General features: G+C 50.2%; 13 protein-coding genes across 13 annotated transcripts; 6 read left to right on the top strand and 7 right to left on the bottom strand.

Annotated features, from left to right (window-relative positions):
• Nucleotides 1-75: 75 nt before the first annotated feature.
• On the bottom strand, nt 76-1,069 carry HMPREF1120_05166 (kinesin light chain; the record flags this gene model as incomplete). The annotated part of the gene is made up of 2 exons (XM_009159330.1): nt 693-1,069; nt 76-638 (listed from the first exon to the last, which is right to left on the bottom strand). The coding sequence occupies exons 1-2, from the start codon at nt 772-774 to the stop codon at nt 76-78; spliced, it is 645 nt and encodes a 214-aa protein (XP_009157578.1). The 5' UTR covers nt 775-1,069.
• Nucleotides 1,070-2,054: 985 nt separating this feature from the next.
• Nucleotides 2,055-3,681, top strand: HMPREF1120_05167 (uncharacterized protein). Its single transcript, XM_009159331.1, has 2 exons — nt 2,055-3,471; nt 3,528-3,681. Exon 1 carries the CDS (start codon nt 2,348-2,350, stop codon nt 3,155-3,157), a length of 810 nt encoding a protein of 269 aa, XP_009157579.1. The 5' UTR covers nt 2,055-2,347; the 3' UTR covers nt 3,158-3,471; nt 3,528-3,681.
• On the bottom strand, nt 3,592-3,951 carry HMPREF1120_05168 (uncharacterized protein; the record flags this gene model as incomplete). The annotated part of the gene is made up of 2 exons (XM_009159332.1): nt 3,810-3,951; nt 3,592-3,750 (listed from the first exon to the last, which is right to left on the bottom strand). Exons 1-2 carry the CDS (start codon nt 3,909-3,911, stop codon nt 3,592-3,594), a joined length of 261 nt encoding a protein of 86 aa, XP_009157580.1. The 5' UTR covers nt 3,912-3,951.
• An 887-nt stretch (nt 3,952-4,838) lies between these two features.
• HMPREF1120_05169 (uncharacterized protein) lies at nt 4,839-5,249 on the top strand (the record flags this gene model as incomplete). Its single annotated transcript, XM_009159333.1, has 1 exon — nt 4,839-5,249. One exon carries the CDS (start codon nt 4,839-4,841, stop codon nt 5,247-5,249), a length of 411 nt encoding a protein of 136 aa, XP_009157581.1.
• Nucleotides 5,250-5,335: 86 nt separating this feature from the next.
• On the bottom strand, nt 5,336-7,637 carry HMPREF1120_05170 (uncharacterized protein). Its single transcript, XM_009159334.1, has 3 exons — nt 6,952-7,637; nt 6,817-6,893; nt 5,336-6,768 (listed from the first exon to the last, which is right to left on the bottom strand). The coding sequence occupies exons 1-3, from the start codon at nt 7,169-7,171 to the stop codon at nt 5,626-5,628; spliced, it is 1,440 nt and encodes a 479-aa protein (XP_009157582.1). The 5' UTR covers nt 7,172-7,637; the 3' UTR covers nt 5,336-5,625.
• A 637-nt stretch (nt 7,638-8,274) lies between these two features.
• HMPREF1120_05171 (MFS transporter, PHS family, inorganic phosphate transporter) lies at nt 8,275-10,690 on the top strand. The gene is made up of 3 exons (XM_009159335.1): nt 8,275-9,021; nt 9,073-9,845; nt 9,892-10,690. The coding sequence occupies exons 1-3, from the start codon at nt 8,807-8,809 to the stop codon at nt 10,200-10,202; spliced, it is 1,299 nt and encodes a 432-aa protein (XP_009157583.1). The 5' UTR covers nt 8,275-8,806; the 3' UTR covers nt 10,203-10,690.
• Nucleotides 9,707-11,844, bottom strand: HMPREF1120_05172 (uncharacterized protein). Its single transcript, XM_009159336.1, has 2 exons — nt 11,584-11,844; nt 9,707-11,528 (listed from the first exon to the last, which is right to left on the bottom strand). The coding sequence occupies exons 1-2, from the start codon at nt 11,593-11,595 to the stop codon at nt 10,662-10,664; spliced, it is 879 nt and encodes a 292-aa protein (XP_009157584.1). The 5' UTR covers nt 11,596-11,844; the 3' UTR covers nt 9,707-10,661.
• Nucleotide 11,845: 1 nt separating this feature from the next.
• On the top strand, nt 11,846-14,368 carry HMPREF1120_05173 (arsenic resistance protein ArsH). The gene is made up of 2 exons (XM_009159337.1): nt 11,846-12,542; nt 12,594-14,368. Exons 1-2 carry the CDS (start codon nt 12,076-12,078, stop codon nt 13,165-13,167), a joined length of 1,041 nt encoding a protein of 346 aa, XP_009157585.1. The 5' UTR covers nt 11,846-12,075; the 3' UTR covers nt 13,168-14,368.
• HMPREF1120_05174 (arsenical-resistance protein) lies at nt 13,592-14,920 on the bottom strand (the record flags this gene model as incomplete). Its single annotated transcript, XM_009159338.1, has 4 exons — nt 13,592-14,242; nt 14,301-14,387; nt 14,438-14,580; nt 14,644-14,920. The coding sequence occupies 4 exons, from the start codon at nt 14,918-14,920 to the stop codon at nt 13,592-13,594; spliced, it is 1,158 nt and encodes a 385-aa protein (XP_009157586.1).
• A 288-nt stretch (nt 14,921-15,208) lies between these two features.
• HMPREF1120_05175 (arsenate reductase (Arc2)) lies at nt 15,209-16,324 on the top strand. Its single transcript, XM_009159339.1, has 3 exons — nt 15,209-15,448; nt 15,504-15,618; nt 15,672-16,324. The coding sequence occupies exons 1-3, from the start codon at nt 15,290-15,292 to the stop codon at nt 15,854-15,856; spliced, it is 459 nt and encodes a 152-aa protein (XP_009157587.1). The 5' UTR covers nt 15,209-15,289; the 3' UTR covers nt 15,857-16,324.
• On the bottom strand, nt 15,916-17,423 carry HMPREF1120_05176 (MFS transporter, MCP family, solute carrier family 16 (monocarboxylic acid transporters), member 6; the record flags this gene model as incomplete). The annotated part of the gene is made up of 4 exons (XM_009159340.1): nt 15,916-16,094; nt 16,153-16,246; nt 16,305-17,177; nt 17,265-17,423. 4 exons carry the CDS (start codon nt 17,421-17,423, stop codon nt 15,916-15,918), a joined length of 1,305 nt encoding a protein of 434 aa, XP_009157588.1.
• An 835-nt stretch (nt 17,424-18,258) lies between these two features.
• Nucleotides 18,259-20,388, top strand: HMPREF1120_05177 (arsenite methyltransferase). Its single transcript, XM_009159341.1, has 5 exons — nt 18,259-18,786; nt 18,879-18,983; nt 19,044-19,386; nt 19,470-19,676; nt 19,737-20,388. The coding sequence occupies exons 1-5, from the start codon at nt 18,595-18,597 to the stop codon at nt 19,766-19,768; spliced, it is 879 nt and encodes a 292-aa protein (XP_009157589.1). The 5' UTR covers nt 18,259-18,594; the 3' UTR covers nt 19,769-20,388.
• Nucleotides 19,442-21,926, bottom strand: HMPREF1120_05178 (aquaglyceroporin like protein). The gene is made up of 5 exons (XM_009159342.1): nt 21,275-21,926; nt 21,000-21,221; nt 20,574-20,917; nt 19,939-20,522; nt 19,442-19,887 (listed from the first exon to the last, which is right to left on the bottom strand). The coding sequence occupies exons 1-4, from the start codon at nt 21,656-21,658 to the stop codon at nt 20,378-20,380; spliced, it is 1,095 nt and encodes a 364-aa protein (XP_009157590.1). The 5' UTR covers nt 21,659-21,926; the 3' UTR covers nt 19,442-19,887; nt 19,939-20,377.

A 21,926-nucleotide genomic window follows, 5' to 3' on the forward strand; every position in this document is an offset into this window, starting at 1 on the left:
GTGCCAGAATGTTGAACGTCCGAGTTCGCTTTCTGCTTGCCGTTTGTATCCAGCTCTCAGTTCAATAAGGTGATGTTAAAAAAGGCACCTAGCAATCATCTGTGGTTCAATGTAATATCCTCTCTGCTGAGAGGAGACGTAATTCGCTTGTGGGGCCTTCTCGTACCCTATCGACGCTCTGCGGTACGTCTTCTGTGCTTCTTCGTACTTTCCCTGATCTTGAAGCACCATCGCTAGATTGCTCGCGCACGTCAACGTGTCAGGGTGGTCTTGTCCTAATGTCCTCTCAAATGCTGCCAACGCCTGCCGGTTTATCTCCTCCGCCTCCGCGTACTTCGTGTGATCTTGAAGTACCGTCGCTAGATTGCTCAAACTCCTCAGCGTGTGTTGATGATCTGCCCCGAGGACCGTCGTAAATCCTGCCAGTGCTCGCCGACTCATTTCTTCTGCTTGCTCGTACCTTCCTTGTAGTTGAATCAACGTCGCAAGGATGCTCACGCATACCAGCGTCTCCGGTTGATCCGGTCCCAGTGCTTCTTCATAACCTGCCAACATTCGCCGGCTAATTTGCTCCGCCTCCTCGTACTTTCCTTGCTGTTGCAATACTTGCCCCAAATTTCTCAGGCTCGTCAATATGGCTGTTCACGATGTGAGTCCAGATAGAATAAGGAAATTAAATCAGAATGACCTACTTTCGTCTTGGAGTCTCTCCTCATTGGTAGTCGGATAAATCCCATCATATTGTAGGCGAGAGCTTCGAATAGTTGATTTCATCCTTGCAAGCACCGAAACGAGTGTTTCATGGCGGAAATGAGAGTTATCCCCTCCTGTTGCTGAAATTGAAAGGACGAGGACAGGCTAAATGTAGCCTCGTAGATATAGTCACCGAGATTACATTTTTCTTGGGTCCCTACCATTCGACCATAGTCGCCTTTGCATCTGCTATACCTGCCTATGGATAAGGCACGGGGTACGGTCGCACCGATACCTGTCAACCACTCAGCCGATCAAGCGAGTCCACTGCACGAAGCCCGTAGTATTATGGAGCTAAAGACGCTGTCCACGCAAAAGTGAAGACTGGCCCCTGATGACCCGCGGAGCAGATGATAGGATTGATCGCGAATTAGGTGGGTTCAATGACAAAGCGCTAGGCTCAAATGGATATCCGACTTCCCCGCTGAATTAGATCCAGTCCATCGAGAAACATTACTCCTTTGACGAATATTCTAGAACCAGTCAGTCGTCTGTGGCGCAGAATTCAGAGAGGTATTGGTGAAGGATCCTGTTGTATTGGTCAGCAAAGGACAATTCAGACCGCTTCTGATATACCACTTCTGATCGGCGTTGATTCGCGCCGTAGATGGTAAGAATGGCTTTTGGCTCCGTTGCTAATTTAATAGATGAATGGTTTCCGGCAGCAATTCTATGAGCTGATATGGTCCAAGTGCAATTTCGGTGTGTTTTGTAAGCGACATTCTACAGAAACGGTTCTCAGTTCCGTGAGGAGAATGTATCACATCTAGCTGGTGTGAGGATAGGCTAGAACCTAGAGGATGCCTAATGTCCCTTTTGTGTCAAATCACAGGGGAATTCTATACTCTGTCAACGGTCCCGTGGTTTACGTACCACCTTCCAGCCAATCGAAGTGAATTAGTGACAACTCGAGCTAATGAACGAAATCGAACAACTAATTTCCAATTCCGGTACTATCTGCTCCAACCCCTAACTCTTCTGTCGCATATCAAAGTTCTATCGTCAGCTTCGACAGCATGCGTATAAGGGGCTGCCCACTTCGACTGATGCAAAGACGAGAGTTCGATGCTTCCGTGGCGCTTGTTGCGAGCCTAATGAGTTGGACATGTTGATTGTTTTGGTGAAATGATGTATTGGCATGCGCGGCCCACAAGGCGAGCTATTCCGCTTGTAATCAAATGGAGTCTAGCGCTTTGTCACTGAACGTCCCTAATTGGCTCTATTCATATCCCTTCCCCGATGTCAGCTCCGTACGCTCGATAACGAATGAGGAAGTCTTGCCAAGCAGTGTTTCCCGCCCAGTAGAAATGGATGCTGACAAAGAACCAGTGGCAAGACGGAGTCGTGGCAGTAAAACATCGCTCGACGTCTGGGGTAATAAGCTCTGTAGACGAGGAGGCCCACACGAATGTAGCTCATGTCGTGTTTGCTCTCCTATGGACGCGGAATCTCAACAACGAATCGAGGTATATATAAGACAAGGTTAGACGACCACCGAAGCGACGGACGCGGCGGACGTCAGCGCAGGCACGAAGGCCGGGACACTCACTAAACTAGATGAGACGCATTGGATGAGCCACTCATTCATTACGATATGCCGGGCCGCGGCTCGCTAGACGGCCGATGGGTCTTCGTGATCACCACTCTTGCCATCTTTCTAGCCATCCTCCTGCTTACCATGGTGATCCAGCGACGGCAACGCACCCTCCTCTCCTTGCGTATCGCGAGGGGCGAAGTCGACCTTGAAGCTCTCGGAATCAGACGCCTCAGCGTTCCTCAAGATATCCTCGACAAATTGCCGAAATATACTTACACCTCGAAAATAGAAGGTGCCCCAGCTACGCCCGGCGGAGCGGCTACACGGCAAGTACCATTTTCCCAGCCAGCCTGTCCGATCTGCCTCGGCGATTTTATCCATAGCGAAACTCCCATCCGCGAACTCCCTTGCAACCACATCTTCCACCCCGAATGCATCGACCTTTTTCTCCGTAACAGCTCCTCCTTATGCCCTATGTGCAAGAAATCAGCCTTGCCACCAGGCTACTGTCCCGTCAATGTGACGAATCTGATGGTTCACCGAGAACGACTGATACGCCAGCAAAACCACGAGGAAACGACAAGTCGGATAGCTACAGCGGGAGCAACTCAAGGACCTGTTATGATACTATCGAGTCTGAGTGCACCTACAGCCGTGATCCACAATAGTCGCGTTCACGGTCATGGTGCTTATAACGGAGACGTGGAGATGACTGCTGTGATTGGCACGGATAATCAGAGGACTATACACCCAGCCATTGCACACTATCATTCCCCAAATGGTGGAGCGGTAGCTGCTACCGCTGAATCCCGGATGCAGCCTCAGGCAGCTGGCTCAAATACAGAGGAAGTGCCAGCTCAAACCTAGGTGCAGGCGGCACATGCCAAGGGGCCGCAAGCATTTGCGGAAAATCGACAGCGGACTGCCATCCAAGCGGGCCCAGCGACTCCATGGCCCGCTGCCACGGAATCGAGCATATTTACTCACACAAAGTTCGAACGGGCCAACCAAAGTCCCCGGAGTCGTGTAATTTAGCGCTAGTCTACGTGTTGTTTGTCATACGAGGCAGAAAGGGAAACGACGAATTAGGAGGATTCAGTGACAAAGCACTAGGCCCGAATGGCGATTCGGTACAATCCGGACAACTACCAATAACTAGACGTCTGTTGTCCACTATACGGGTAAAGGGGGCGCCCACCAGAACAATTTGAAGCCCTACTGACTAACTCTCCGATAGCTACTTATCCATGAGACCGCAAAATACACAACATATGACCCATTCGGTGCAATTGGAACCTTGTCTATGGGTATCTCCCCCCGATGGTCTTCTCTGGTCCTGTAAAATAAATTAGATCTGCTATTGAACGAAAATTTCTGATGTTGGAATTCCCGTCACGAACATTCTCGTTGGCCTCCAACTTTTGAGGCTCAAAGATCATGTGTTTAGTGGTGGTTAGATTCTGGTACTCGTCAGCATGTTTGCATGATGTAAGAGTAAAATCAGCCATTCTGTGCATACCTCTTTTCCGGATGTGTTCGTTGGTTCGGTGATGGATGAGAAGTCGCTTTGCTTCACTGACTCTTTCAGGGTCGGCGGAGAAGTCCTATCTGTGGCAGCCATTGTGGTCTTGTTTCCCTCAATTCTTGTGGAGCTGTGTGAGAAGAGTCAAGGTTCAAACAAGAGCAGGCCTCCTTTTATGCACCCTGAATCTCCAACCTGCGCTTTGTGCCCCCAAGGCGTAAAGATTGGGCGGCATCTGCATGGAAGCCACATCGAGTTAGGCCTACACTGGGGGGTGAGGTAAATTTACTTCTGCGCTGCTCTTCGCAGTTCGCTCATTGCTCACCTTGTGACCGGAGTCGACTAAGCCCCTCCTGTTTAGTGATCTATGCTAGTGAACTTGCACATGACGGGAAAGGCAGGAAGCGCCATTGACAGAATGAAAGCTAAGGGGAGAGCTGCTTGGGCAGTAGTTGAGCGGGAAAGGGCTAATACTTAGTCACTGATCAGGTCCCATTCGCTCATGTACGGAGTACTTGGATCACACTGCCCCCAGGAAATTAACTCCGTTCAGTAAAGGGTTTCGCCTGGCTTGTAGCTTCATTGATTCACCGCACCTTGACGCCCAGTTTATAGCAGTCCAGGCTGGTGAATCTAACGGAGAAGGTGACACACCACGCTGCATGGTACCGCACAGCCTCGGAAGGTCTCCGAAGATACTGCTCTTCTAAATTCATTTGTCTACCTTTGTGCTCCCAAGATCATGTATACCCTAGAGGTTAGAATTACCCTTTCAGAGCCTTATACTCCGCACCTCAGCACCCACCGAACCGGTTATAGGGGCCTTCAGTTGTGAGCATAAGTGTTCTCTTTATTTTTGACAAGCACGCTATCGATTTCAAGCGGATAGCATATGATTTAGGCGCCAGAAGAGAGTAAATATTTTCCTGATTTCGTTTTAATGAGTGAAAAGGAAACTCAGACGGAACAGGTTGTGCCTCGTACGCTATAAGTCTAATACACTGAGCCGCAGTTGAGATAGCTGACATGGCTCAAGGAGGGTCTGTAGCAGGACCTTCGTACGGTGTTCTGGCGGTCAAGTCAAACTATGGCTGCATCAAGGAAGGAAGCCACTCCCATCACGGCCTCAATTATCCAGACTCGTTTCTCGCCGACACGTTTTCGAAACAAAGGGCCCATATGATCGACGAACGGAATCGCAGAAACCGGCTGTCGCGAGCCATTCAAACCCTCCAAGGTTTAATGCCGCAGATGGACGCGGTCGGGAAGCAGAAGAAGGGCCCGTGTAAAGCGATTACGGTCGAACGGGCAATCGATTACATTATTGCACTTCAGCGGGAGGTGGAGCGACTCCGCAAAGCGTCCTCAGCTACTACTCAAGACGCCGGAGTTCTCTTCGACCTAGATTCAACGTCGAATAATGCGGCTAAATGTTGAGGGCTACGCCTTCTACCAGTGATCTGGATGATGCAGGAAAACTACGATAGGTGGACCCGGCAGATAACCACTGAATTTTTCAATTTCTTAGTATAGGAATCAATTGAAATCAAGATTCGCTCTGAATGGCCAGATTTAGAGGCGAAAACGGTTAAAATGTCACCTTCAGCCCAACTCTTCGCTCTTAGAGTCATTCACGGGCCTGTCATGTGAATCGCTCCTTCCATGGGTGCTGCCGCGTGATGATTATATTCCGTTCTCTCTCTTCCGACATCGCCGGGAACAGAGAGCCTTTTGGGGAATGGGTGGCATTACTTATAAGGTGGCATCTTGTCTGCGGCTATCATTTGTTCGGTATCTTTCTCGCACAATTGAACTATATATACTTTGGTGGTGGATCATCGTAGATCACTTTACATGAGTCCTGCTCATAATCCAAATGCTCGGGTTCATAGACATTTGAGAGACCATCTCCTGAATCACTCCAGTAGACTGAGTTTGAAAGAGTGGGAGCTGACACAAGCTGGATCGGCACTTCGAGAACGAAGTTTTCGATGCTGATACCAGATGCTTTCAGCAGGATGATGAGACTATATTGTCTCGCTGCAATGGCGCTACAAAAAGTCGGCGTAACGTCGTTAGGCAACTTGATGCTGAAAGATATCTCACTATGCCACTCCGCCGGTGGCGTTGGATCGCTCCTTGGAGGATGGATTTTGTGTCCAATTGTTGACCTAACGATGGCTCCTCTGTCACTTAATGGCGCGGCGTTAGTTGCCACGAGTCGCCAAGAGGTCAAGGATCGATCAACCTGCTCCAACTTTAGGATCTGATCGTGAAGTCGATGGGGCCCATCAACCGTCAGAAGAGCTTGCGCAGGGAGTTTTGGGAACGGCTGCGTGGAATAAAACGTTTTTGCTCGCAGTCCTGGAATGATTTTGAACCCGATTCTTTGCAGAAACGTAGCGAACGCCCCTATATCAACGTTGCGTGGTGAGGCTGTGACGACGACGCGAATTACTACTTCTGTGGTCTCGAATGGATGGGCCACAACCATCAGGACTGGAGAAGGCTCATGAGCGATGACATTCATCGTGTATTTTTGGAAGCTGAAGATGGACGGTCGAAGCGAATGGCTTTGCTTGGTCACAAGGTCACTGAACCAGTCTTCGGTATCGCAAGGAGGAAAGACCTCGGGGCCGGCCTGAATGTGGATTTCCAGTTGGTCAGATACTTTGACGGCCCCTCCCGTTGCGTGTGAGTCGGTGAAAACCGCTACAATTCTAAGATTGTATTCGATCAGCGGTTGAGCGTAGGTGGTATTGTCGGCATCATCTGTCAAGATAGGTCCATGACAAAAGGTTGGTGGAAGAGTAAGACACTGCCGCGGGGCACTCCCGCTTCTTGGTGTCACCCACTTGGAAATAATAAAATGAAACTGAGAAGAATAATGACAAAATCCAGCCTCGGGGGGATTTGACCGTTCCAAATTGTCGAGGTCGAGTGATTGAGTTAGGAACTGGACGTAAAGTAAGAGTTGGTCCTACTTTGCCGGTTCGTAACTCACCTTGTATCTTGATTTCCGGGTTACAATTCTTCGTTGGTCCTCTTTGCTGACACTTTGAGTATGAACTCGAGTTTCGCCTATGGTGATTAGACTGGTCAATGAGATAAACTTTCAGGCAGCTCTTCAAGCGAGTACCTTCAAAACTGATTTGAGCATGTTTTATGGTGAGCGGCTCCCTGCTCGTAAGACTTACCACCCCGCTGAGCTCCTGCAGCGGACTCCAAGCACCACCATTTGATGGCCTTTGGGAGCCTCCGGCGTCTAAGGGGGTGGGAGTGTTTACTGTGATTGAAATTCGAGGTGCCCAGCCCTGCTCATGCAGTGTGGACAAAGCTTGTACTGTTGTGCCGTTCATTTAAGATAACTAGTGAAGAGGAGCTGTGAGTATTTCACCCTTATTCCTGGAGATGCGATGCTGCCAGAGTCCTTATGTGGTCAGGGAATGCAGTGTTTCGTATGTTGAAATAGCATAAGAACACGGGACGGGTCCACAAGGCACGAGACTTCGAAAAGACTCTACTCAAAAAGGTGGATACCCTCCCAGACTCAACCAACACCTGCTGCAGTGAGTAGGCATGGAGTCAAGACATCCTGTCTTGTTTGCGATAATTGGAGGTATGTCAGTGCGTCCGTCCGATTGACCCTAACCATGCTAACTAGCCATGTCGTCCCAGACGAATGGCTGTTGGCAAGTGGTCTGTCGCTAGGGTAGCGCCAGGACTTCACCCTAAGGAGAGAAGCACTGAGTCGGGAAGCGAATCAGGTTCTAACAATGACAAATTACGAGCTAAGCTACAGAGCCACAAACAGGTCCAACGACGTGGCTACCGCTGATCTATAAGAACTGAAGTCTTTCCCCGACCGACGACAAATGAGGACAGGGCTTCATGACCCCCTCAAATGTTTCTTTGTGGCAGCGTGCTAGAGACATTCAGGTTAGACATCTTTGTCAGTGTTCGCGCTTGATTGGTTCCTTACAACAACCTTGCCAGAAGCTCCACTAGCGAAGGCGCTAAAAGCCTTGGTTGAGCTTCATTATGCTTGAAGAGTGCTGCATGACACATTTCCGTATCGAGCTAAGGCGACGTGCGAACATCAATCAGAGGCGAATTGACGTTACAGCATAGTACCGAATGGAATAGGCTGTGTCTTCTGACCGGCACTGTGCTGGCCAGCACGAGGCCCTCTGTTACCCAGACGTACTTACCTCTATAGTGTGCCGTCATAAGGCGCAAGAGTGATAATCACGGTTGTCCATCAGACTGCTAGACACTGATTTACCACAAAGCTGTAGGTGTTGGTAATTCACGACGCATTATCTGTCTAAGGCGATCCGTCAATTAATACCTACGTTACGTGCAATGCACGCTTCCGCTACCTCTACCGAAAGGCGATCTCCATTCCCACACATTCGCTTACTTTCACTTGACCTCCACCATTAATGCACAAATAGATCTTTGTATTTGTACCCACGTGCATATGTCATTGGTGTGGACTGAATGAGATGTATTGGCGAAATTTTTCTTTTTCTAGCTCCTGTTCAAATATATATTGAGACCTGAGTATCGACCTTAAATGCTTCTTTTCGCAGATTTCCAAGATTTTTTTGTGAGATAAAGATACAATTCTTTAAGATGGCTTCTCATATTCTCCCTTCTAAGGAAGAAACCTTCAATACCGCCCCCAACGATTCTCATGGTCCCGGTTGAGCGTTCACGAGCAGAGGCGTAAGTCGCTAGCTGAGGTAGACAGGGCGCCTGTGGGTTTCTCCCATCTGCGAGCCGTCCTTGTCGCTGGTACGGGCTTCTTTACAGATGCCTATGACCTTTTCAGCGCAAACTTCATTACTGCAATCATTGGTTTGGTCTATTTCCCGGGCCACAAGATCCCCACATCTGCGGATACTGCCATTAAGCTTTCCACGACAGCAGGCGCAGTTATTGGTCAAGTCATCTTTGGATGGCTCGCGGACAAATTGGGAAGGAAGAGAATGTACGGCCTCGAATTGATCATTATATTGGTTGGGACGTTTGGTCAAACGATAACTGGCCAAGGTCCCGCTCTTTCCTTTCTAGGGCCGTTGATATTCTGGAGGGTTGTCATGGGTATTGGTGTCGGCGGTGACTATCCTCTCTCGTCTGTGATCACATCTGAGTTTGCAACGGTCAAATGGCGTGGAGCGTTGATGAACGCGGTGTTTGCAATGTGAGAAGTCTTACTGTAATGGAGCAGAACTTTACTAACTTGATGCCGCAGGCAGGGATTTGGCAACCTCGCGGCAGCGTTAGTCTCCTTTGTTTGCGTCGTTGCTTCGAAGGACGCCTTGTTACCGGCCGCCACACCGGCGCAGTGTGATGAGCGATGCCAGATCGCTGCCGATAAGATGTGGCGCAGTATTGTTGCCTTCGGCACGGTCCCAGCTCTTGCAGCGGTGTACTTCCGCTTGACAATCCCAGAGACACCACGGTACACTGCAGATATCACCTTGGACGTCGAAAAGGCGAAAGCGGATGTTCGGGCATATCTTCGTGGTAAGCGACAGGGACAAGCGGAGGAAGGTCATGCCTATGTCGCAGAGACCCGCAGAAAGAACGAAGCGCCCAAGGCAACATGGTCTGAGTTCTTCACCCATTTTCGGCAATGGAGGCATGGGAAGATTTTACTCGGAACTGCAGGGTCATGGTTCTTCATTGACGTTGCCTTCTGGGGCCTAGGCTTAAACAATTCCGCCATTCTTGGTGCAATTGGGTACGCCAGCTCCAAAAACGTCTACGACAACCTATACAATACGGCCGTCGGCAATCTCATCCTAGCCGTCGCCGGCAACATCCCAGGATATTGGGTTTCGGTTGCGCTTATCGACACAATCGGCCGTAAACCCATTCAGATGGCCAGCTTCATTATTCTGACGATATTGTTCTGCGTCATCGGATTTGCCTATCATTCACTATCGTCACATACGCTCCTAGCGTTGTACGTCCTTTGCCAATTCTTTTCCAACTTCGGGGCAAACTCTACGACGTTCATTGGTGAGGCTATTGGCGAAATTTCATCGTTGAGAGCTAATTTCTCTAGTCCCTGGCGAAGTGTATCCCACACGCTTTCGGTCGACAGCGCACGGTATCTCAGCCGCTGCGGGAAAAGTCGGTGCTGTCCTCGCTCAGGCCTTAATTGGGCCCCTAAGGAACAAGACTGGCACGAACAAGTGGCTGAATCACGTCATGGAAATTTTTGCTCTCTTCATGCTTTGTGGAGTATTCACCACCCTGCTGATTCCAGAGACAAAGCGTCAAACGTTGGAGGAGCTGGCAGAAAGATATCACGGTGATAGAGAGAGCATTGATGCATCACCAACCGAGGACATGGTCATTACGAAGGAGAAATGAGAACTGCGTGAGAGGACAACGGTACGTGACAGAATTTTATGGATTATTGGAGTCCAAGCTTCTGCCTGATACCGGGCTTGCTTGTGGTTGGGCTGGAGGGAGTCCGGAACTTTTCTGTGTTTCATCGTCATGACTGTTCATTCCTTGAGAAGAATTCTGACATCGCGTGACTCAATCCAAATTGAAGCGGGAAGACATACTGTGGAAAGGAAGCTAAGTAGAAGTCGTATTGAAACAATCAGCTTGGCTATGCGCAATCAGGCAGCCTCCTGAATCCATGGAGAGGCATGTCATTAAATGGAGAGTCTAGACAATGAAACACATATTAGGCCGATACCATTACGCGAAATGCAACGGGATCTATGCCTACGCCCAAAGACTCAGCATGTAAAGTTCGCAAAGTCCATTCGAGGAGAATGTCCACAGTGCCGAGTAAAGGAGCATAATCCCACGGAATGATCATTGCATATCCATCAGCTCGAAAACCGAGAGGTTCTTAACCCTGCAGCTTTGACTTGTGCCACAACCCAACTCACTCCATACATCGCTCTGGGTGTTCGGCCCGCGAAGACTCGCAATGATTCTCGCGGCTTCCTCGCACGGCGTTTCTCCAGCCCAAGAATCAGTAGCTTTCTCAGATGTAGCACAGGAATCTCGAAGATGCTGATCCACGGGCTGAAGATGACAGGAATGATCAAGTTCGGTTTCATTTCGGCCCTCATGGGTTCGGGACTGCGAAGGTGGAGTTTGGAGAGTCGTCCGGAGTCCATGATTGAATAAATGAACATGTGATGTAGCTTGTCCTGACTGCAGAGCGTCTATGCCCGCTAACGGTGTAATGGGAGACTTGAATTGATATTCTGGAGATTCTGGGCCAATTCCAACGCCTTGTTGTCTCTCTTCCCGCGAACTCATCGGTGTTGGAAAGGGGGAACCCTGCGTCGCTCTCGGCATGACCACCTCTCCAGGTTTCGTGGTCGATATCAGGCTCGATACTGGTTCCCCGGACACTCTAGACATGTCCGCTCCGCCTTCTAGCCGAACGGAGCTTTGCATGCAGAAATCGGTGGGATAGTTGAGTTCGGAAAGGAATTTGCTGATTTGGCCTGCGTTGACACCGAACTGGGTTTTGAGCAGCCATCTTAGCAGTTGGTTTTCCTTATCCACCTGCTGAGCTGCAAGCTGGACTTCTTTTGTTGCCCGCACCCCGGCATCCTCGAGCTCCCGGACACGCTGCTCTAACTCCTGGACGTACGCTTGACGTCGAGCGCGGAAATTACGTTGGTTAAGACGGTTTCTGTCGATCGTTCGTTCAGGGAAAGAGTCCTACCATATTTAGCAAGGGACTTGAAGGAAGGGGTCGCAAATACGATGTCTGTACCCTAGTACCCATGCTGTAGAACAACGGAGCCACATAATTCGCGGGGTACCAGGACCCTAATTCATTTTTGTCGCAATGCACAATGAGCTGCGTCGCTTCTTTCGAGACAGTACTATGATTGGACGAAGAGTGGGAGGGACAACGCGGCCGTGACGCAGATGAGGCGGCAGATATTGCGTGATAATAAGTCTCTGACTACTCTTAGGCGTCCTCAAAGTGAGAGAAATCGCCGTAGAGTTTATTTAATTAGTAGAAGCCTCCAGAAAGGTCCACCGGCAAAAACCTCACGGTCACCCGACAGGGGAGGGAGTGACATAAGCAATAGCCGAGGGCGCCGACGCTAATCTCGTCAATGGCGAATCATCGTCGCCGAGTGACAAAGCGATCGCGACTGCCGAAAATTGTTGAAAGACCAATAATACCCAGGCCTTCTTGAGCCACAGACATTAAGGGATCACTGCCCTTCGCTCGTGCAGTGCCCTCCAGCACCTTATGAAACCGCCGATTTGTATCAATCATCTCGGTCACATTCGTACCATCAATCAATCGAGATTCCCACCTCTCGCCTTCACATCTAGCCCCCGCAAAATGACGGTGGCCGCTGAACCCCGACATCCTCCCGTCTGCGCCGAAGCGCAGGATCTTCGGATCCTTCCAATCCCCTCCAAATCTGACCTACCATTGAATGGCGATCTAAACAATACGTCGTCCATGCGCGTGGTTCTAAAACCTGAACGTCATCCTGATTTTGCCTACCGATCGCTTTCTATCCCGGCATCTATGGATGAGCCTACGATCCGTTCGAGATATCGACCGTTCTTGCTCCCGGACAATGTCCAACAGCAGGACTGGGTCAGCAAGCTGGAGCTCGCCACTGTGACTGAATTGGCGTATAACGACTTGAGAATAACAGGCGAGAGGATTAGAGTTTTGATATTGTACGGGAGTCTTCGTCGAAGGTAAGATAACGTGCGAGGTCCATCTGATTAAGACATACTTACTCCGCGTAGGTCCTATTCGAAACTTCTCGCCTTTGAAGTCGCCCGTATACTTTGGCGGCTCGGCTGTGACGTGCGCGTCTATAACCCGCAAGGTCTGCCTGTCAAAGATGATGACCAGCATAGCCATCCAAAGGTGCAAGAACTACGAGACCTCAGTCGCTGGAGCGATGGACACTTCTGGGTGTCACCGGAGCAACATGGTAATCTTACAGCCGTCTTCAAGAACCAAATTGACTGGATCCCGTTAAGTACTGGATCGGTGCGACCTACACAGGGACGCACCTTAGGATTGGCAATGGTCTCCGGGGGATCACAATCTTTCAACACGATCAACAGCCTGCGTGTTCTAGGCAGATGGATGCGGATGTTTACCATCCCCAACCAGTCATCAGTTCCGCAGGCCTACACCTTATTTACAGGCGAGGACGCGGACGAAGGCGGGTCGAGATTAATGCCGGGAAGTAATCGAGACCGACTGGTTGATTGTGCTGAGGAATTTGTGAAATACACCGTTGTTATGCGGCCGCACTTCGCCTTGTTCGGTGACCGCTTTAGTGAACGAGAGCCGCTGGCCATGAACTAATGATAGACCATGGATCCTCTGCTGCTAAGAACTGCGAGCATCTGACTCATTCTAGTACATATACCTATATAGAAAGCAATTGGAGTTGAAGCCAGCGGATGTACTCATATGGGGTATGGGACTGGCGCTGAAATTATCTACCACCTACATCTCCGGCGGCAGGAATTTAACAGCCTCCCCGGCCCAATTAAAATAGGCCAGTGACATGGCTTCCGATTTTGCCGGATCATCGAAACTCCCCACTCTGCCCGTTTCAGCAATCGCCCGGCAATAAATCGGCGGGTGCTTCGGCACCACCTAGCAAGAGATACCACCGATGGGTCGTTCTCCAACCTCCACACTCTGGAGTCTGCGTGACAAGGCAGGAAGAATACAAATTCTCGCTCATGTGCGCTTTAAGCCTGCATTCAAATATTCCATGTGACTAGTCTTCCCAGTTCCAACGACCGGCAATCCATCTCACAACATAGACAAGTGAAATCAAAACCGGCACCTCAATTAGGGGACCGACGGTAGTGGCCAGAGCCTCGTCGCTGGTAGCTCCAAAGGTGGCCACCGCAACCGCGATCGCCAGCTCGAAGTTGTTGCTGGCTGCAGTGAAGCTCTGAGTAGCTGCAAGTTTGTATCCGAACCCGAGACGTTTTGTGATCAACAGTGTCAAAAAGAAAATGACCACAAAGTATACAATAAGAGGCGCAGCGACTCGCACAACTGAGACAATTTGATGGACTACTTGCCTTCCCTGGGAGGCGAATAGGACGAGAATCGTGTAGAGAAGCCCTAAAAGTGACCACGGAGCGATCCACTTGAGGAATTTCTGGTCGTACCAGGTAGCGTTGATGCGCCTGAGGATTAAGCGGGTCGCAACGGCAGCTCCAAGAGGTATCCCAAGAAAGACCCCGACGCTTCGGGCGACTGTCGAGTACGCAACTTTGGAGTCTCCGCCGTGGCTTATAACGTTGACGAAAAGAATAGCCAGGGGTGCGTAGAGGACCATCTGCAGGATTGAATTAAAGGCCACAAGAATTGCGCAATACTCCTCATCCCCTCCGGCAAGACCTGTCCAAATCAAGACCTTCGACGTAGTTTTGTTAGTGAATACTTCATTCAACAACATAGATGAGCGCGCTCACCATGGCAATGCAGCGTGCTAGACCCACAAATATGAGGCCGTTCCGAAGTTCAGGTCGATCCGGCAGGAAGGCCCAAGCCAATCCGAGCTATCTCTTCAGCATACAGTTGAACGAAGGCTTCGTAGCGCGTAACATACCATAAGAAGGGGAGCAATAATCCAGTTGGCCACAACGCTGAAACCCAGTTGGATCCAAATCTGGCGATGGGCAAAAATGCGATGCAAGGTCTCATATTTGACTTTGCAGAGGATTGGGTACATCATCACCAACAGACCGACAGCTGCACCGCAGAGAGTTCCAGTCAGTTATGGAAGAAAGAAGAGTATCGTTTGATTGCTCTTACCTATGGGAACGGAGACCTGGACAAATTTGCCTTTCTGGAGAGCTGGCCCAACACCGCCGACAAAATTGCCAAGCAGGATGCCGACGATGATTGCCAACAAGATCCAGAGGACGAGTAGCCGGTCTAACCAGCCAAGTCCCGCGTATACTGATTTTTTGTGTTCCACCTGTTCTTGACTTTGTTGTTTCTCGGCGTCGATGTTGGCCGGTGGAGTTGAGTGGTGCTCCAGAGAGTCGTGTTTGGGCCCAATACCTGGGCCATCGCGAGAGTATGCCATTTTGATGTAGCGGGAGCAGTCGACAGAGCAAAGGATTGTAGTCAAGGGAATCCGAGAGGACGGAGTTTTAAAAGTGCCTCGACCAGCAGGCGAGATTTTGCTGCGTGCGAGTATCTCTGTGGCGTCGTACATTTTAGTAGGGAATGGAGGCAACTGGGACAATTTCTTTGAGCCAATCAAAAGATGTGAGTGACTAAGTGCGAGGCTTTGTTGGGTGGGGCAATATTTCGGCGAATGAACCGGGGGCGAGTGACTGCGCCAAGTGGTAGTCGGCTCGTGGTGCTCCCACTCTGCCCAAATAATCACTTGTTCGAAACCGCTTTGATTGCTCGCAGAGTTCCATCCATTCTCGCGGAGCAATATTGAGGGATGGCGGCCCAAGAGTCAGCCTGGTACGACGCATATCCGAAACCGCGAAACCAGTCGCCTGCAGTCGTTAGTCGACAAGAGTTGCTGCAATGGCTTCAAAATGGAAAAATGCCTGGGGGAGACTTTCTCCTGGTGGACTTACGCAGGACCGATCATGAGGTGACGAGAACTGACAGGCTTTAATGTTGCTTGAACGCTTACTCCTAATAAACAGGGTGGGGCCATCAGAGGTTCTATCAATCTTCCTGCTCAGAGTCTCTACCACAGCCTCCCAACTCTAGCAAGTTTGTGTCGAAATGCGGGTATACGAACCGTAATCTGGTATTGCGGTAGGCATTTTATCTCCACACGTGGTGTCGTTACTCACTCTTCCGCCGTTCAGGGTCATCTAGGGGCCGAGGCACTCGTGCTGCCGGATGGTTTCAAGACCTACTTGATGATCGACAAATCTCTGGAATCACAAGTGCAATCCTACTAGACGGGATCAGTGGTTGGGCTCGAGCGGGTGAGGAGTACACGCGTCTCATGGAGGAGTACAATCCTGAACCATGGTTGAAAGCAAAGTAGGAAGGCCTCCGTGAGAGCAGCAGGTTAGAGTCGTATTTGTGAAGCCAGTTATCGGGGCCTTAACCGGGCCTTACCAACTCTCTATCTTCAGTGTGTATACTTTTCCGTTTGCAGAGCATTCGCACACCCCACAGACAAGAGCTTGCGCAGATGTAACAAACTCCGCAGAATATTTGAGTGTACAAATAGGGACGGGTGTGCGTAGGCCGACGAAGGTAGAGCGCGATGACTTCGGAGACTTTGAACCAAGGGGAGTTAGCACAGAACCTAAGCTAGAACAGACAAGGACGACGTACAGGTGGTTGGGAGAACAACACACAACCAGGAGAGTGAGAGGAGCGAAGGAAGCTGTTTCAACCCTGCAACTTCAACACATAGTGGCGCGATAGTCTAGTCAGTTAGTGAGTCACCAAAAATGTAAAATCTGTGTGGGCGAGATAATGCGTACCATCCAAAAAACTCCTAGAATTGCTCCGCTCAGAATCCCAAACACAACCGTTGGTGCGAATGACGAGGCTGGGATCCAGATAACAAAACACGCGAGCCCGCAGAGGAAAGTTAGGCTGGTCGCAACTCCAAATCGGCCAAAACGATCGCTCGCAACACCAATAAAAGGGCGCCCGAGTGCCGTTCCCATATTCAAAAAGGCAGTCACCTGTGTTGCCTGTTGCCTGGACAGTCCGATGGAGATCGAGTAGTCCGAGAGTGAGTAGAGGAGCGCGATGTACCCTAGCATGCTGAGAAAGGCCCATGAAAGGAGCAAGAGAACATCGGCGCGCCATGCAAGGTCTAGGTCGAAGGGATGTTGTTGCGGTCGAATGATGTTGTTGCGGTCGCGAATGAAGATCGCGGCCAGGAGAATAGCTAAAAACGCGATAGCCCCCGTGATCCTCAGTGCCCACGCGATACTGAGGTGGTTTATCATGCCACCAGTGGCGAAGGAGAAGATCAACCCACCAATTCCTGAACCTGCCGCACTGATCCCGTTGGCAAGACTCCTTCTTCTCGCGAACCATTGAGACAGAACTGCGATGCTGGGTACGTAGACGAAGCCGACACCCAAGCCGACCAAGGCACCTTGCGAGAGGTAGAGATGCCAGATACGAGAAGCGAAAGACGCTGCGATGAAACCTCCTCCAAACATGGCTGCTCCCACCATCATGGGCAACCTGATGCCGTAGGACCGCACCAGGCGCGTAATCAGGGGAGCCGAAAGCATCGCGATTCCGAAGTTCAAACCACCGATGAAGGCGTAATCCAGAGGTCGAGCTTCAGGGAAGGCGTCGATTGTTAGATAATACGATAGATAGACACCATAGGACTGTATTTGTTAGCTTTGGGTCTTGGACCGCTTAGAGTCGGAGGGAGACAGCCATGCGAGTGCACGATTACGGACGCTGTGACTTACGGCTACAACGCCCCAGGTGAAACAGTTGATTGAGAAGCAGCAAGCCAAACACACCCAGCCGTACCCACCGTCTGGAGGTGGCATTGCGTTATCGTCAGATTCTCTTAACTGTCTTGAGTGAGATGGCTGGACACCCCGGATCCCTGATTCATTCGACATCTCGTGTGGTAGTAGGGTGGGATTTCAAACGGGGCGCGTCTCACCGCCTCCGGATATTTGACGGCCTCTGTAAGCACTGAGAGACAAGGAGTTGAAATGCGCGACTACCTTCGATTGTCCGCATTATGATGTCCTTAAATATGAGGTGTTTCGGGGTGTTGTAGTAGTTCGGCGATGTGGGCGTTCCTTTGAACGGAGGACGACTACACTTACCGCCGTGGAGCAACGCTTGTTGGCAGATCTGCAACCAGAAGAACGGTATGTCACCATGAGGATCCATCAACCCCGCATCAAGTGCGGGGAACAATACGAGCGGCTAACAGGAATAACCACTATCGCTCCTACTCCTGTCCATGTAATATTCATACATGGTTACAGCAGTCAAGGAAGAAAAAGAAATTATGAAACCAAGCCTGAAGCTAGATCATGGCCGCAGTTACAGTAGAATCGATGTTGTCAACTAGGCTCGGCAGAGTAGCCCAGCTTGTTCGCTGATACTCCCCGATGCGCCCTGTGAGAGGCCGACAACGAGAGCAAGCGAAATCTGCCACTGGGCTTTTCCTGTTGCAAGGGTTTGTGCAGATGATCGGGCACCAGTAAGAGTGGATTCATCAGCAGGTATCGGGCAATACCAAAAAGGAAACCGGGATTGAAAATGACCTTAATGCCCATCTGTACGAGCGGGCTATCGAACAACTGCTCGAAGTATCGGGGAACTATTCCTAGTTCAGGGAGGAGTACGGGGCAGAGACAGTTCACCCGTGACATATCATCTTGGCACCGCCTCAATTGAATGTGCTTGGCTGGAGCTTTGTCATATTCGCCGCTGATTCGTGTGCTCCGTTAGTGACATATCGGCAGAAGACCCAATCATTTACCGATTTTGGGCACGACGGATTAGAGAGTTTCCAGTACGCTTACAAAATAATTGCGGGCCAAAGCCAGTGGCGCCTAATTTAGAACCTTAACTGAGCCGTGATATACGATCTTCCGCGCTTTCTACGAGTGGCAGTGACATATCAGGGGTAATGAGCAGAGATATATCAAGGTGTCGCTTACCCTGAAACATTCACCATCCTGCTTTCTACCCTCGCCCTTCTTCCCAATCCTAGTCTTACTTCGATTACGAATCCAATCTCTTGCTCTCTTGGCTTCCGTTGCAGAGATCCCAATGGACGAAAGCCAGATCTACGAGAAAGTCCAAGAAGCCTACAGCGCTGCCGTCAAAGGTAACGGTAGTGACTATGGACGTAAGGTCGCTGCGGCATTTGGATACAGCGAGCAAGAGCTGGCAAGCATCCCCGAGGGTGCTAATCTTGGTCTAAGCTGCGGAAACCCATTGGCGCTCGCAAAACTAAGAGAAGTACATCCCTCCCTCCCTCCCCTTGGCGCGTTCTAGCCCAACTGCGTGATGTATTGCCTGAGGCTTCAATCCATCACCTAACGGTCGAGTAGGGAGAGATCGTTGTCGATCTCGGCAGCGGAGCTGGGTTTGACGTGTTTCTTGCGGCAAAAAAGGTCGGGGCCCAAGGCAAAGCTATCGGAGTGGATATGAACAAGGTGTGACATCTCCTTGCCCTCCCTTACGGTGGCGTGGATCGCACTAAACGTACGCAACAGGACATGCTCGAGCGAGCAGAACGGAACAAGGAAAGGGCCCAATCCAACAATATTTCATTCGTGGAGTCTCGAATCACCAAAGTGGCATTGCCAGACGCCATTGCCGACTGCATCATAAGCAACTGCGTCGTAAATCTCGTCCCAGAGGGAGAAAAACAGCTCGTGTTCAACGAAATGTTCCGGCTGCTCAAGACTGGTGGGCGCGTGGCAATCAGCGACATTCTGACGAGAAAGGAGCTTTCACAAGAGCTGAAACGCGACATGGCTCTATATGTGGGATGTATCGCGGGTGCAAGCCAAGTGAAACAGTACGAGCAGTATCTTCGCGCAGCAGGGTTTGACGGTAAGTTGTCGTCTTTCTCTCGCCACTTTGGAAGAGTGCCCTTTATGTAGGCAAGTCTGCTGATGCTCTACCGCTGTGAACAGAAATTCTCATTGTCGACGCCCACCATGACTTGAATGTGTACAAGGGCAAAGGGGCTGAAACTTCAAGCCAATGCTGTGGTACAGACGCGAAGAACCCCTGCTGTGAGAAGTCGCCTTCTTGTTGTAATAACAAGGCCGCCGAGCAAGATGATGCTTCCGAAGCCAGCAGAAATGACTTCGCTGGCTTGGATTTCAATGAGTGGGCGGGTACGTGTGGCAATATTTCTTGAAGCCCATTGTCCTTAGCATTTACTAAACGCCATCTAGGTTCATTCAAGATCTATGCCGTCAAAGCATGAGTCGGTCCCTCTCAGTTGGAGACATAACGGACTGGTCCCTTTCCAATTTTGTCGAATTACCCCAGACAAAGCAGAATAAGTTTCTGAACTTGTAAAGTCCGCATGTTTCAGGCTCGCAACTGTCAGAAGCTATTAATAACACTTTATGAAGTGCCTTTCTTTAATCTTACCTTGAGTTTTAATCGATTACCTCAATTTTGTGTTTGACTGTGCTGATGGTTCGAAATCCCATATAGACTGACATATTTGGTAGTTGCACAGCTCTAGTTTCCGGGTCCTTACTTCTCTGTGTACACATCAACAGGAAACAGGGTAAGTGAAGGAGATTTAGGTTATCCACCGAAGCCAGAAAAGAACATTAGGTGTTGCTACCGGTGTCGGAGACGCCACTTAGTTCACCTGGGATCTGTCTCAGGCGGTGCGCAAAAGAATTCCGAGAAATTGAGGAGATCAATCTGTTTGTGGATGGAACTCAAGGGGGCCCTGTAAGAGCGAAACCCCCGCCCCAAGCAGCAAAACAAGTGTAGGCTTAAGGACAACAGGGATTTTAGATGTGCTGGCCCTCCGGGTACGACCGTACTAGGTGGTGGGTGCAAAATAACATAGTATTTACTTGACCGACAAATCATCATCGTATACAAAGGCCTTGTAGACGAGTCCTCCAAATAAGGCGCCCAAAAATGGAGCAACAACAGGGACCCACCAATAATAGTCCCCATACGTCCAGACTTCAGGCCCGTAACCAGCAAAATAGCTACGATTCTGTCAGCCACCACTCAAATCACCAGGTTGCTGTGGGGCTTACGCAAAGCAACGGGGGGCAAAGTCTCTAGCCATATTCATAGCGTAACCCGTCTCGAGGCCGAGTGCACCACCGATGCAAAGGATGAGGAGAAAAACCCACAAAGGCGCCAAATCACGGATTACTTGTGCATGCCCAGTATTCGAAATCGAAAATATGCCCATACTCAGAAGAGCTGTAGCCAGAAACTCTGAGAATAGCTGACCAAGTTTAGTGAGATATGGCTGGGGGTAAGTGCTGAATATGATTGCTGTTGTATGGGTGCGAATGTTGTGCCTTTCAATGAAATCAATGCCGCTTCTGTAGTTGGCATAAACTAGGGCTGCTCCAGTAAAGCCACCCAGAAGCTAAGAGATTAGTATCTGTTGACAAAACAGAATGAGAAGGAAAATAAAATAATAGCGTGCTCCAGCATTCATGAAAACGTACCTGAGAGATGATGAATCCAGGAGCCTTTCGAAGAGGGAACCGCCCGAATGCGACAAAAGCAAGAGTAATCGCCGGATTCAGATGGGCCCCCGAGACCGGACCTGCAATTAACATCCCCAGCATGACCGCGATGCCCGTGACAATGCTGATCGACAAATACGAGCCATTTTTTCGATCGGAAATGGTGATTTGGGCAACAACGCCCTCCAGAAACAGTACCATCTGTAGTCCCGTCTTTCAGTTGATTGTTCAATGCATCAGCGGGTTTGACATACGACCAGCGTCCCGAGGAATTCTGCACATGGTTCTCGAAGGGAGGAGCGAAACCACCTCCACACAGAAATCATTCCTTGATATGTATCGTTGGCCCCGGTCCTCTCATCTTTGGGGCCGGTCCATCTTCTCAGCCGACATATAAAATTACACGCATGGCTGGCGCCCTCGCTTTCGTGCATTTTGATTAGGAAATGATGTGCAAGGCAGAAAGACCCTGGAAATGCGAGTGATAAGTACTGCAGGCTCCGGCGCAATCGGAAATAAAGTCGTTGCGATGATCTTGGGTACCTTGCCTTGCCGTCCGTCTCAACCATCTTATGAGCGGGTGCCATGGAAGGCAAGTCGCCGAAGGAGGCCACGTTCCGATTACACGAGCCAATCATGGATGGGCAGTGACAAACTGTCAAGTCTTTTGTCACTCACCCGCCTGAACGCCTTCGACGTCATTGCCATGCGCGCAAGGCATACGGTAAGAAATTTCGCAGCTTAATCATCATGTGCCAATGTCCCTCACTGCCATTGTACTACCTCTTCCATTCCCATCAAATGTGCGCCGGACGATTCTAGTCTCGAGCAATGGTTGTTCCACGCCCGGATGTCGGCATTCGTCCAAACACCAGAGCGAAACCATGCAACAGAGTTAGACGACTG

Source organism: Exophiala dermatitidis (assembly GCF_000230625.1).
Source record: "Exophiala dermatitidis NIH/UT8656 unplaced genomic scaffold supercont1.4, whole genome shotgun sequence".
Classification (NCBI taxonomy): Eukaryota; Fungi; Ascomycota; class Eurotiomycetes; order Chaetothyriales; family Herpotrichiellaceae; genus Exophiala; species Exophiala dermatitidis.

Bases quoted from the DNA above. Each gene is read 5' to 3' on its own strand.
- HMPREF1120_05170 (XM_009159334.1), bottom strand. From the start codon at position 7,171: ATGAACGGCACAACAGTACAAGCTTTGTCCACACTGCATGAGCAGGGC. The intron at 6,894-6,951 runs GTACTCGCTTGA...TAATCACCATAG, and splicing joins TGCTCAAATCAGTTTTGAAG to GCGAAACTCGAGTTCATACT. The intron at 6,769-6,816 runs GTGAGTTACGAA...CTTTACGTCCAG, and splicing joins CCCGGAAATCAAGATACAAG to TTCCTAACTCAATCACTCGA.
- HMPREF1120_05171 (XM_009159335.1), top strand. From the start codon at position 8,807: ATGTACGGCCTCGAATTGATCATTATATTGGTTGGGACGTTTGGTCAA. The intron at 9,022-9,072 runs GTGAGAAGTCTT...TTGATGCCGCAG, and splicing joins ATGAACGCGGTGTTTGCAAT to GCAGGGATTTGGCAACCTCG. The intron at 9,846-9,891 runs GTGAGGCTATTG...TAATTTCTCTAG, and splicing joins AAACTCTACGACGTTCATTG to TCCCTGGCGAAGTGTATCCC.
- HMPREF1120_05178 (XM_009159342.1), bottom strand. From the start codon at position 21,658: ATGATTGGCTCGTGTAATCGGAACGTGGCCTCCTTCGGCGACTTGCCT. The intron at 21,222-21,274 runs GTATGTCAAACC...ACGGGACTACAG, and splicing joins AATTCCTCGGGACGCTGGTC to ATGGTACTGTTTCTGGAGGG. The intron at 20,918-20,999 runs GTACGTTTTCAT...CTAATCTCTTAG, and splicing joins CTGGATTCATCATCTCTCAG to CTTCTGGGTGGCTTTACTGG.
- HMPREF1120_05177 (XM_009159341.1), top strand. From the start codon at position 18,595: ATGGACGAAAGCCAGATCTACGAGAAAGTCCAAGAAGCCTACAGCGCT. The intron at 18,787-18,878 runs GTACATCCCTCC...ACGGTCGAGTAG, and splicing joins CGCTCGCAAAACTAAGAGAA to GGAGAGATCGTTGTCGATCT. The intron at 19,387-19,469 runs GTAAGTTGTCGT...CGCTGTGAACAG, and splicing joins TCGCGCAGCAGGGTTTGACG to AAATTCTCATTGTCGACGCC.
- HMPREF1120_05167 (XM_009159331.1), top strand. From the start codon at position 2,348: ATGCCGGGCCGCGGCTCGCTAGACGGCCGATGGGTCTTCGTGATCACC.
- HMPREF1120_05173 (XM_009159337.1), top strand. From the start codon at position 12,076: ATGAAACCGCCGATTTGTATCAATCATCTCGGTCACATTCGTACCATC. The intron at 12,543-12,593 runs GTAAGATAACGT...TACTCCGCGTAG, and splicing joins TACGGGAGTCTTCGTCGAAG to GTCCTATTCGAAACTTCTCG.
- HMPREF1120_05175 (XM_009159339.1), top strand. From the start codon at position 15,290: ATGGCGGCCCAAGAGTCAGCCTGGTACGACGCATATCCGAAACCGCGA. The intron at 15,449-15,503 runs GTGACGAGAACT...CCTAATAAACAG, and splicing joins TACGCAGGACCGATCATGAG to GGTGGGGCCATCAGAGGTTC. The intron at 15,619-15,671 runs GTAGGCATTTTA...TCCGCCGTTCAG, and splicing joins AACCGTAATCTGGTATTGCG to GGTCATCTAGGGGCCGAGGC.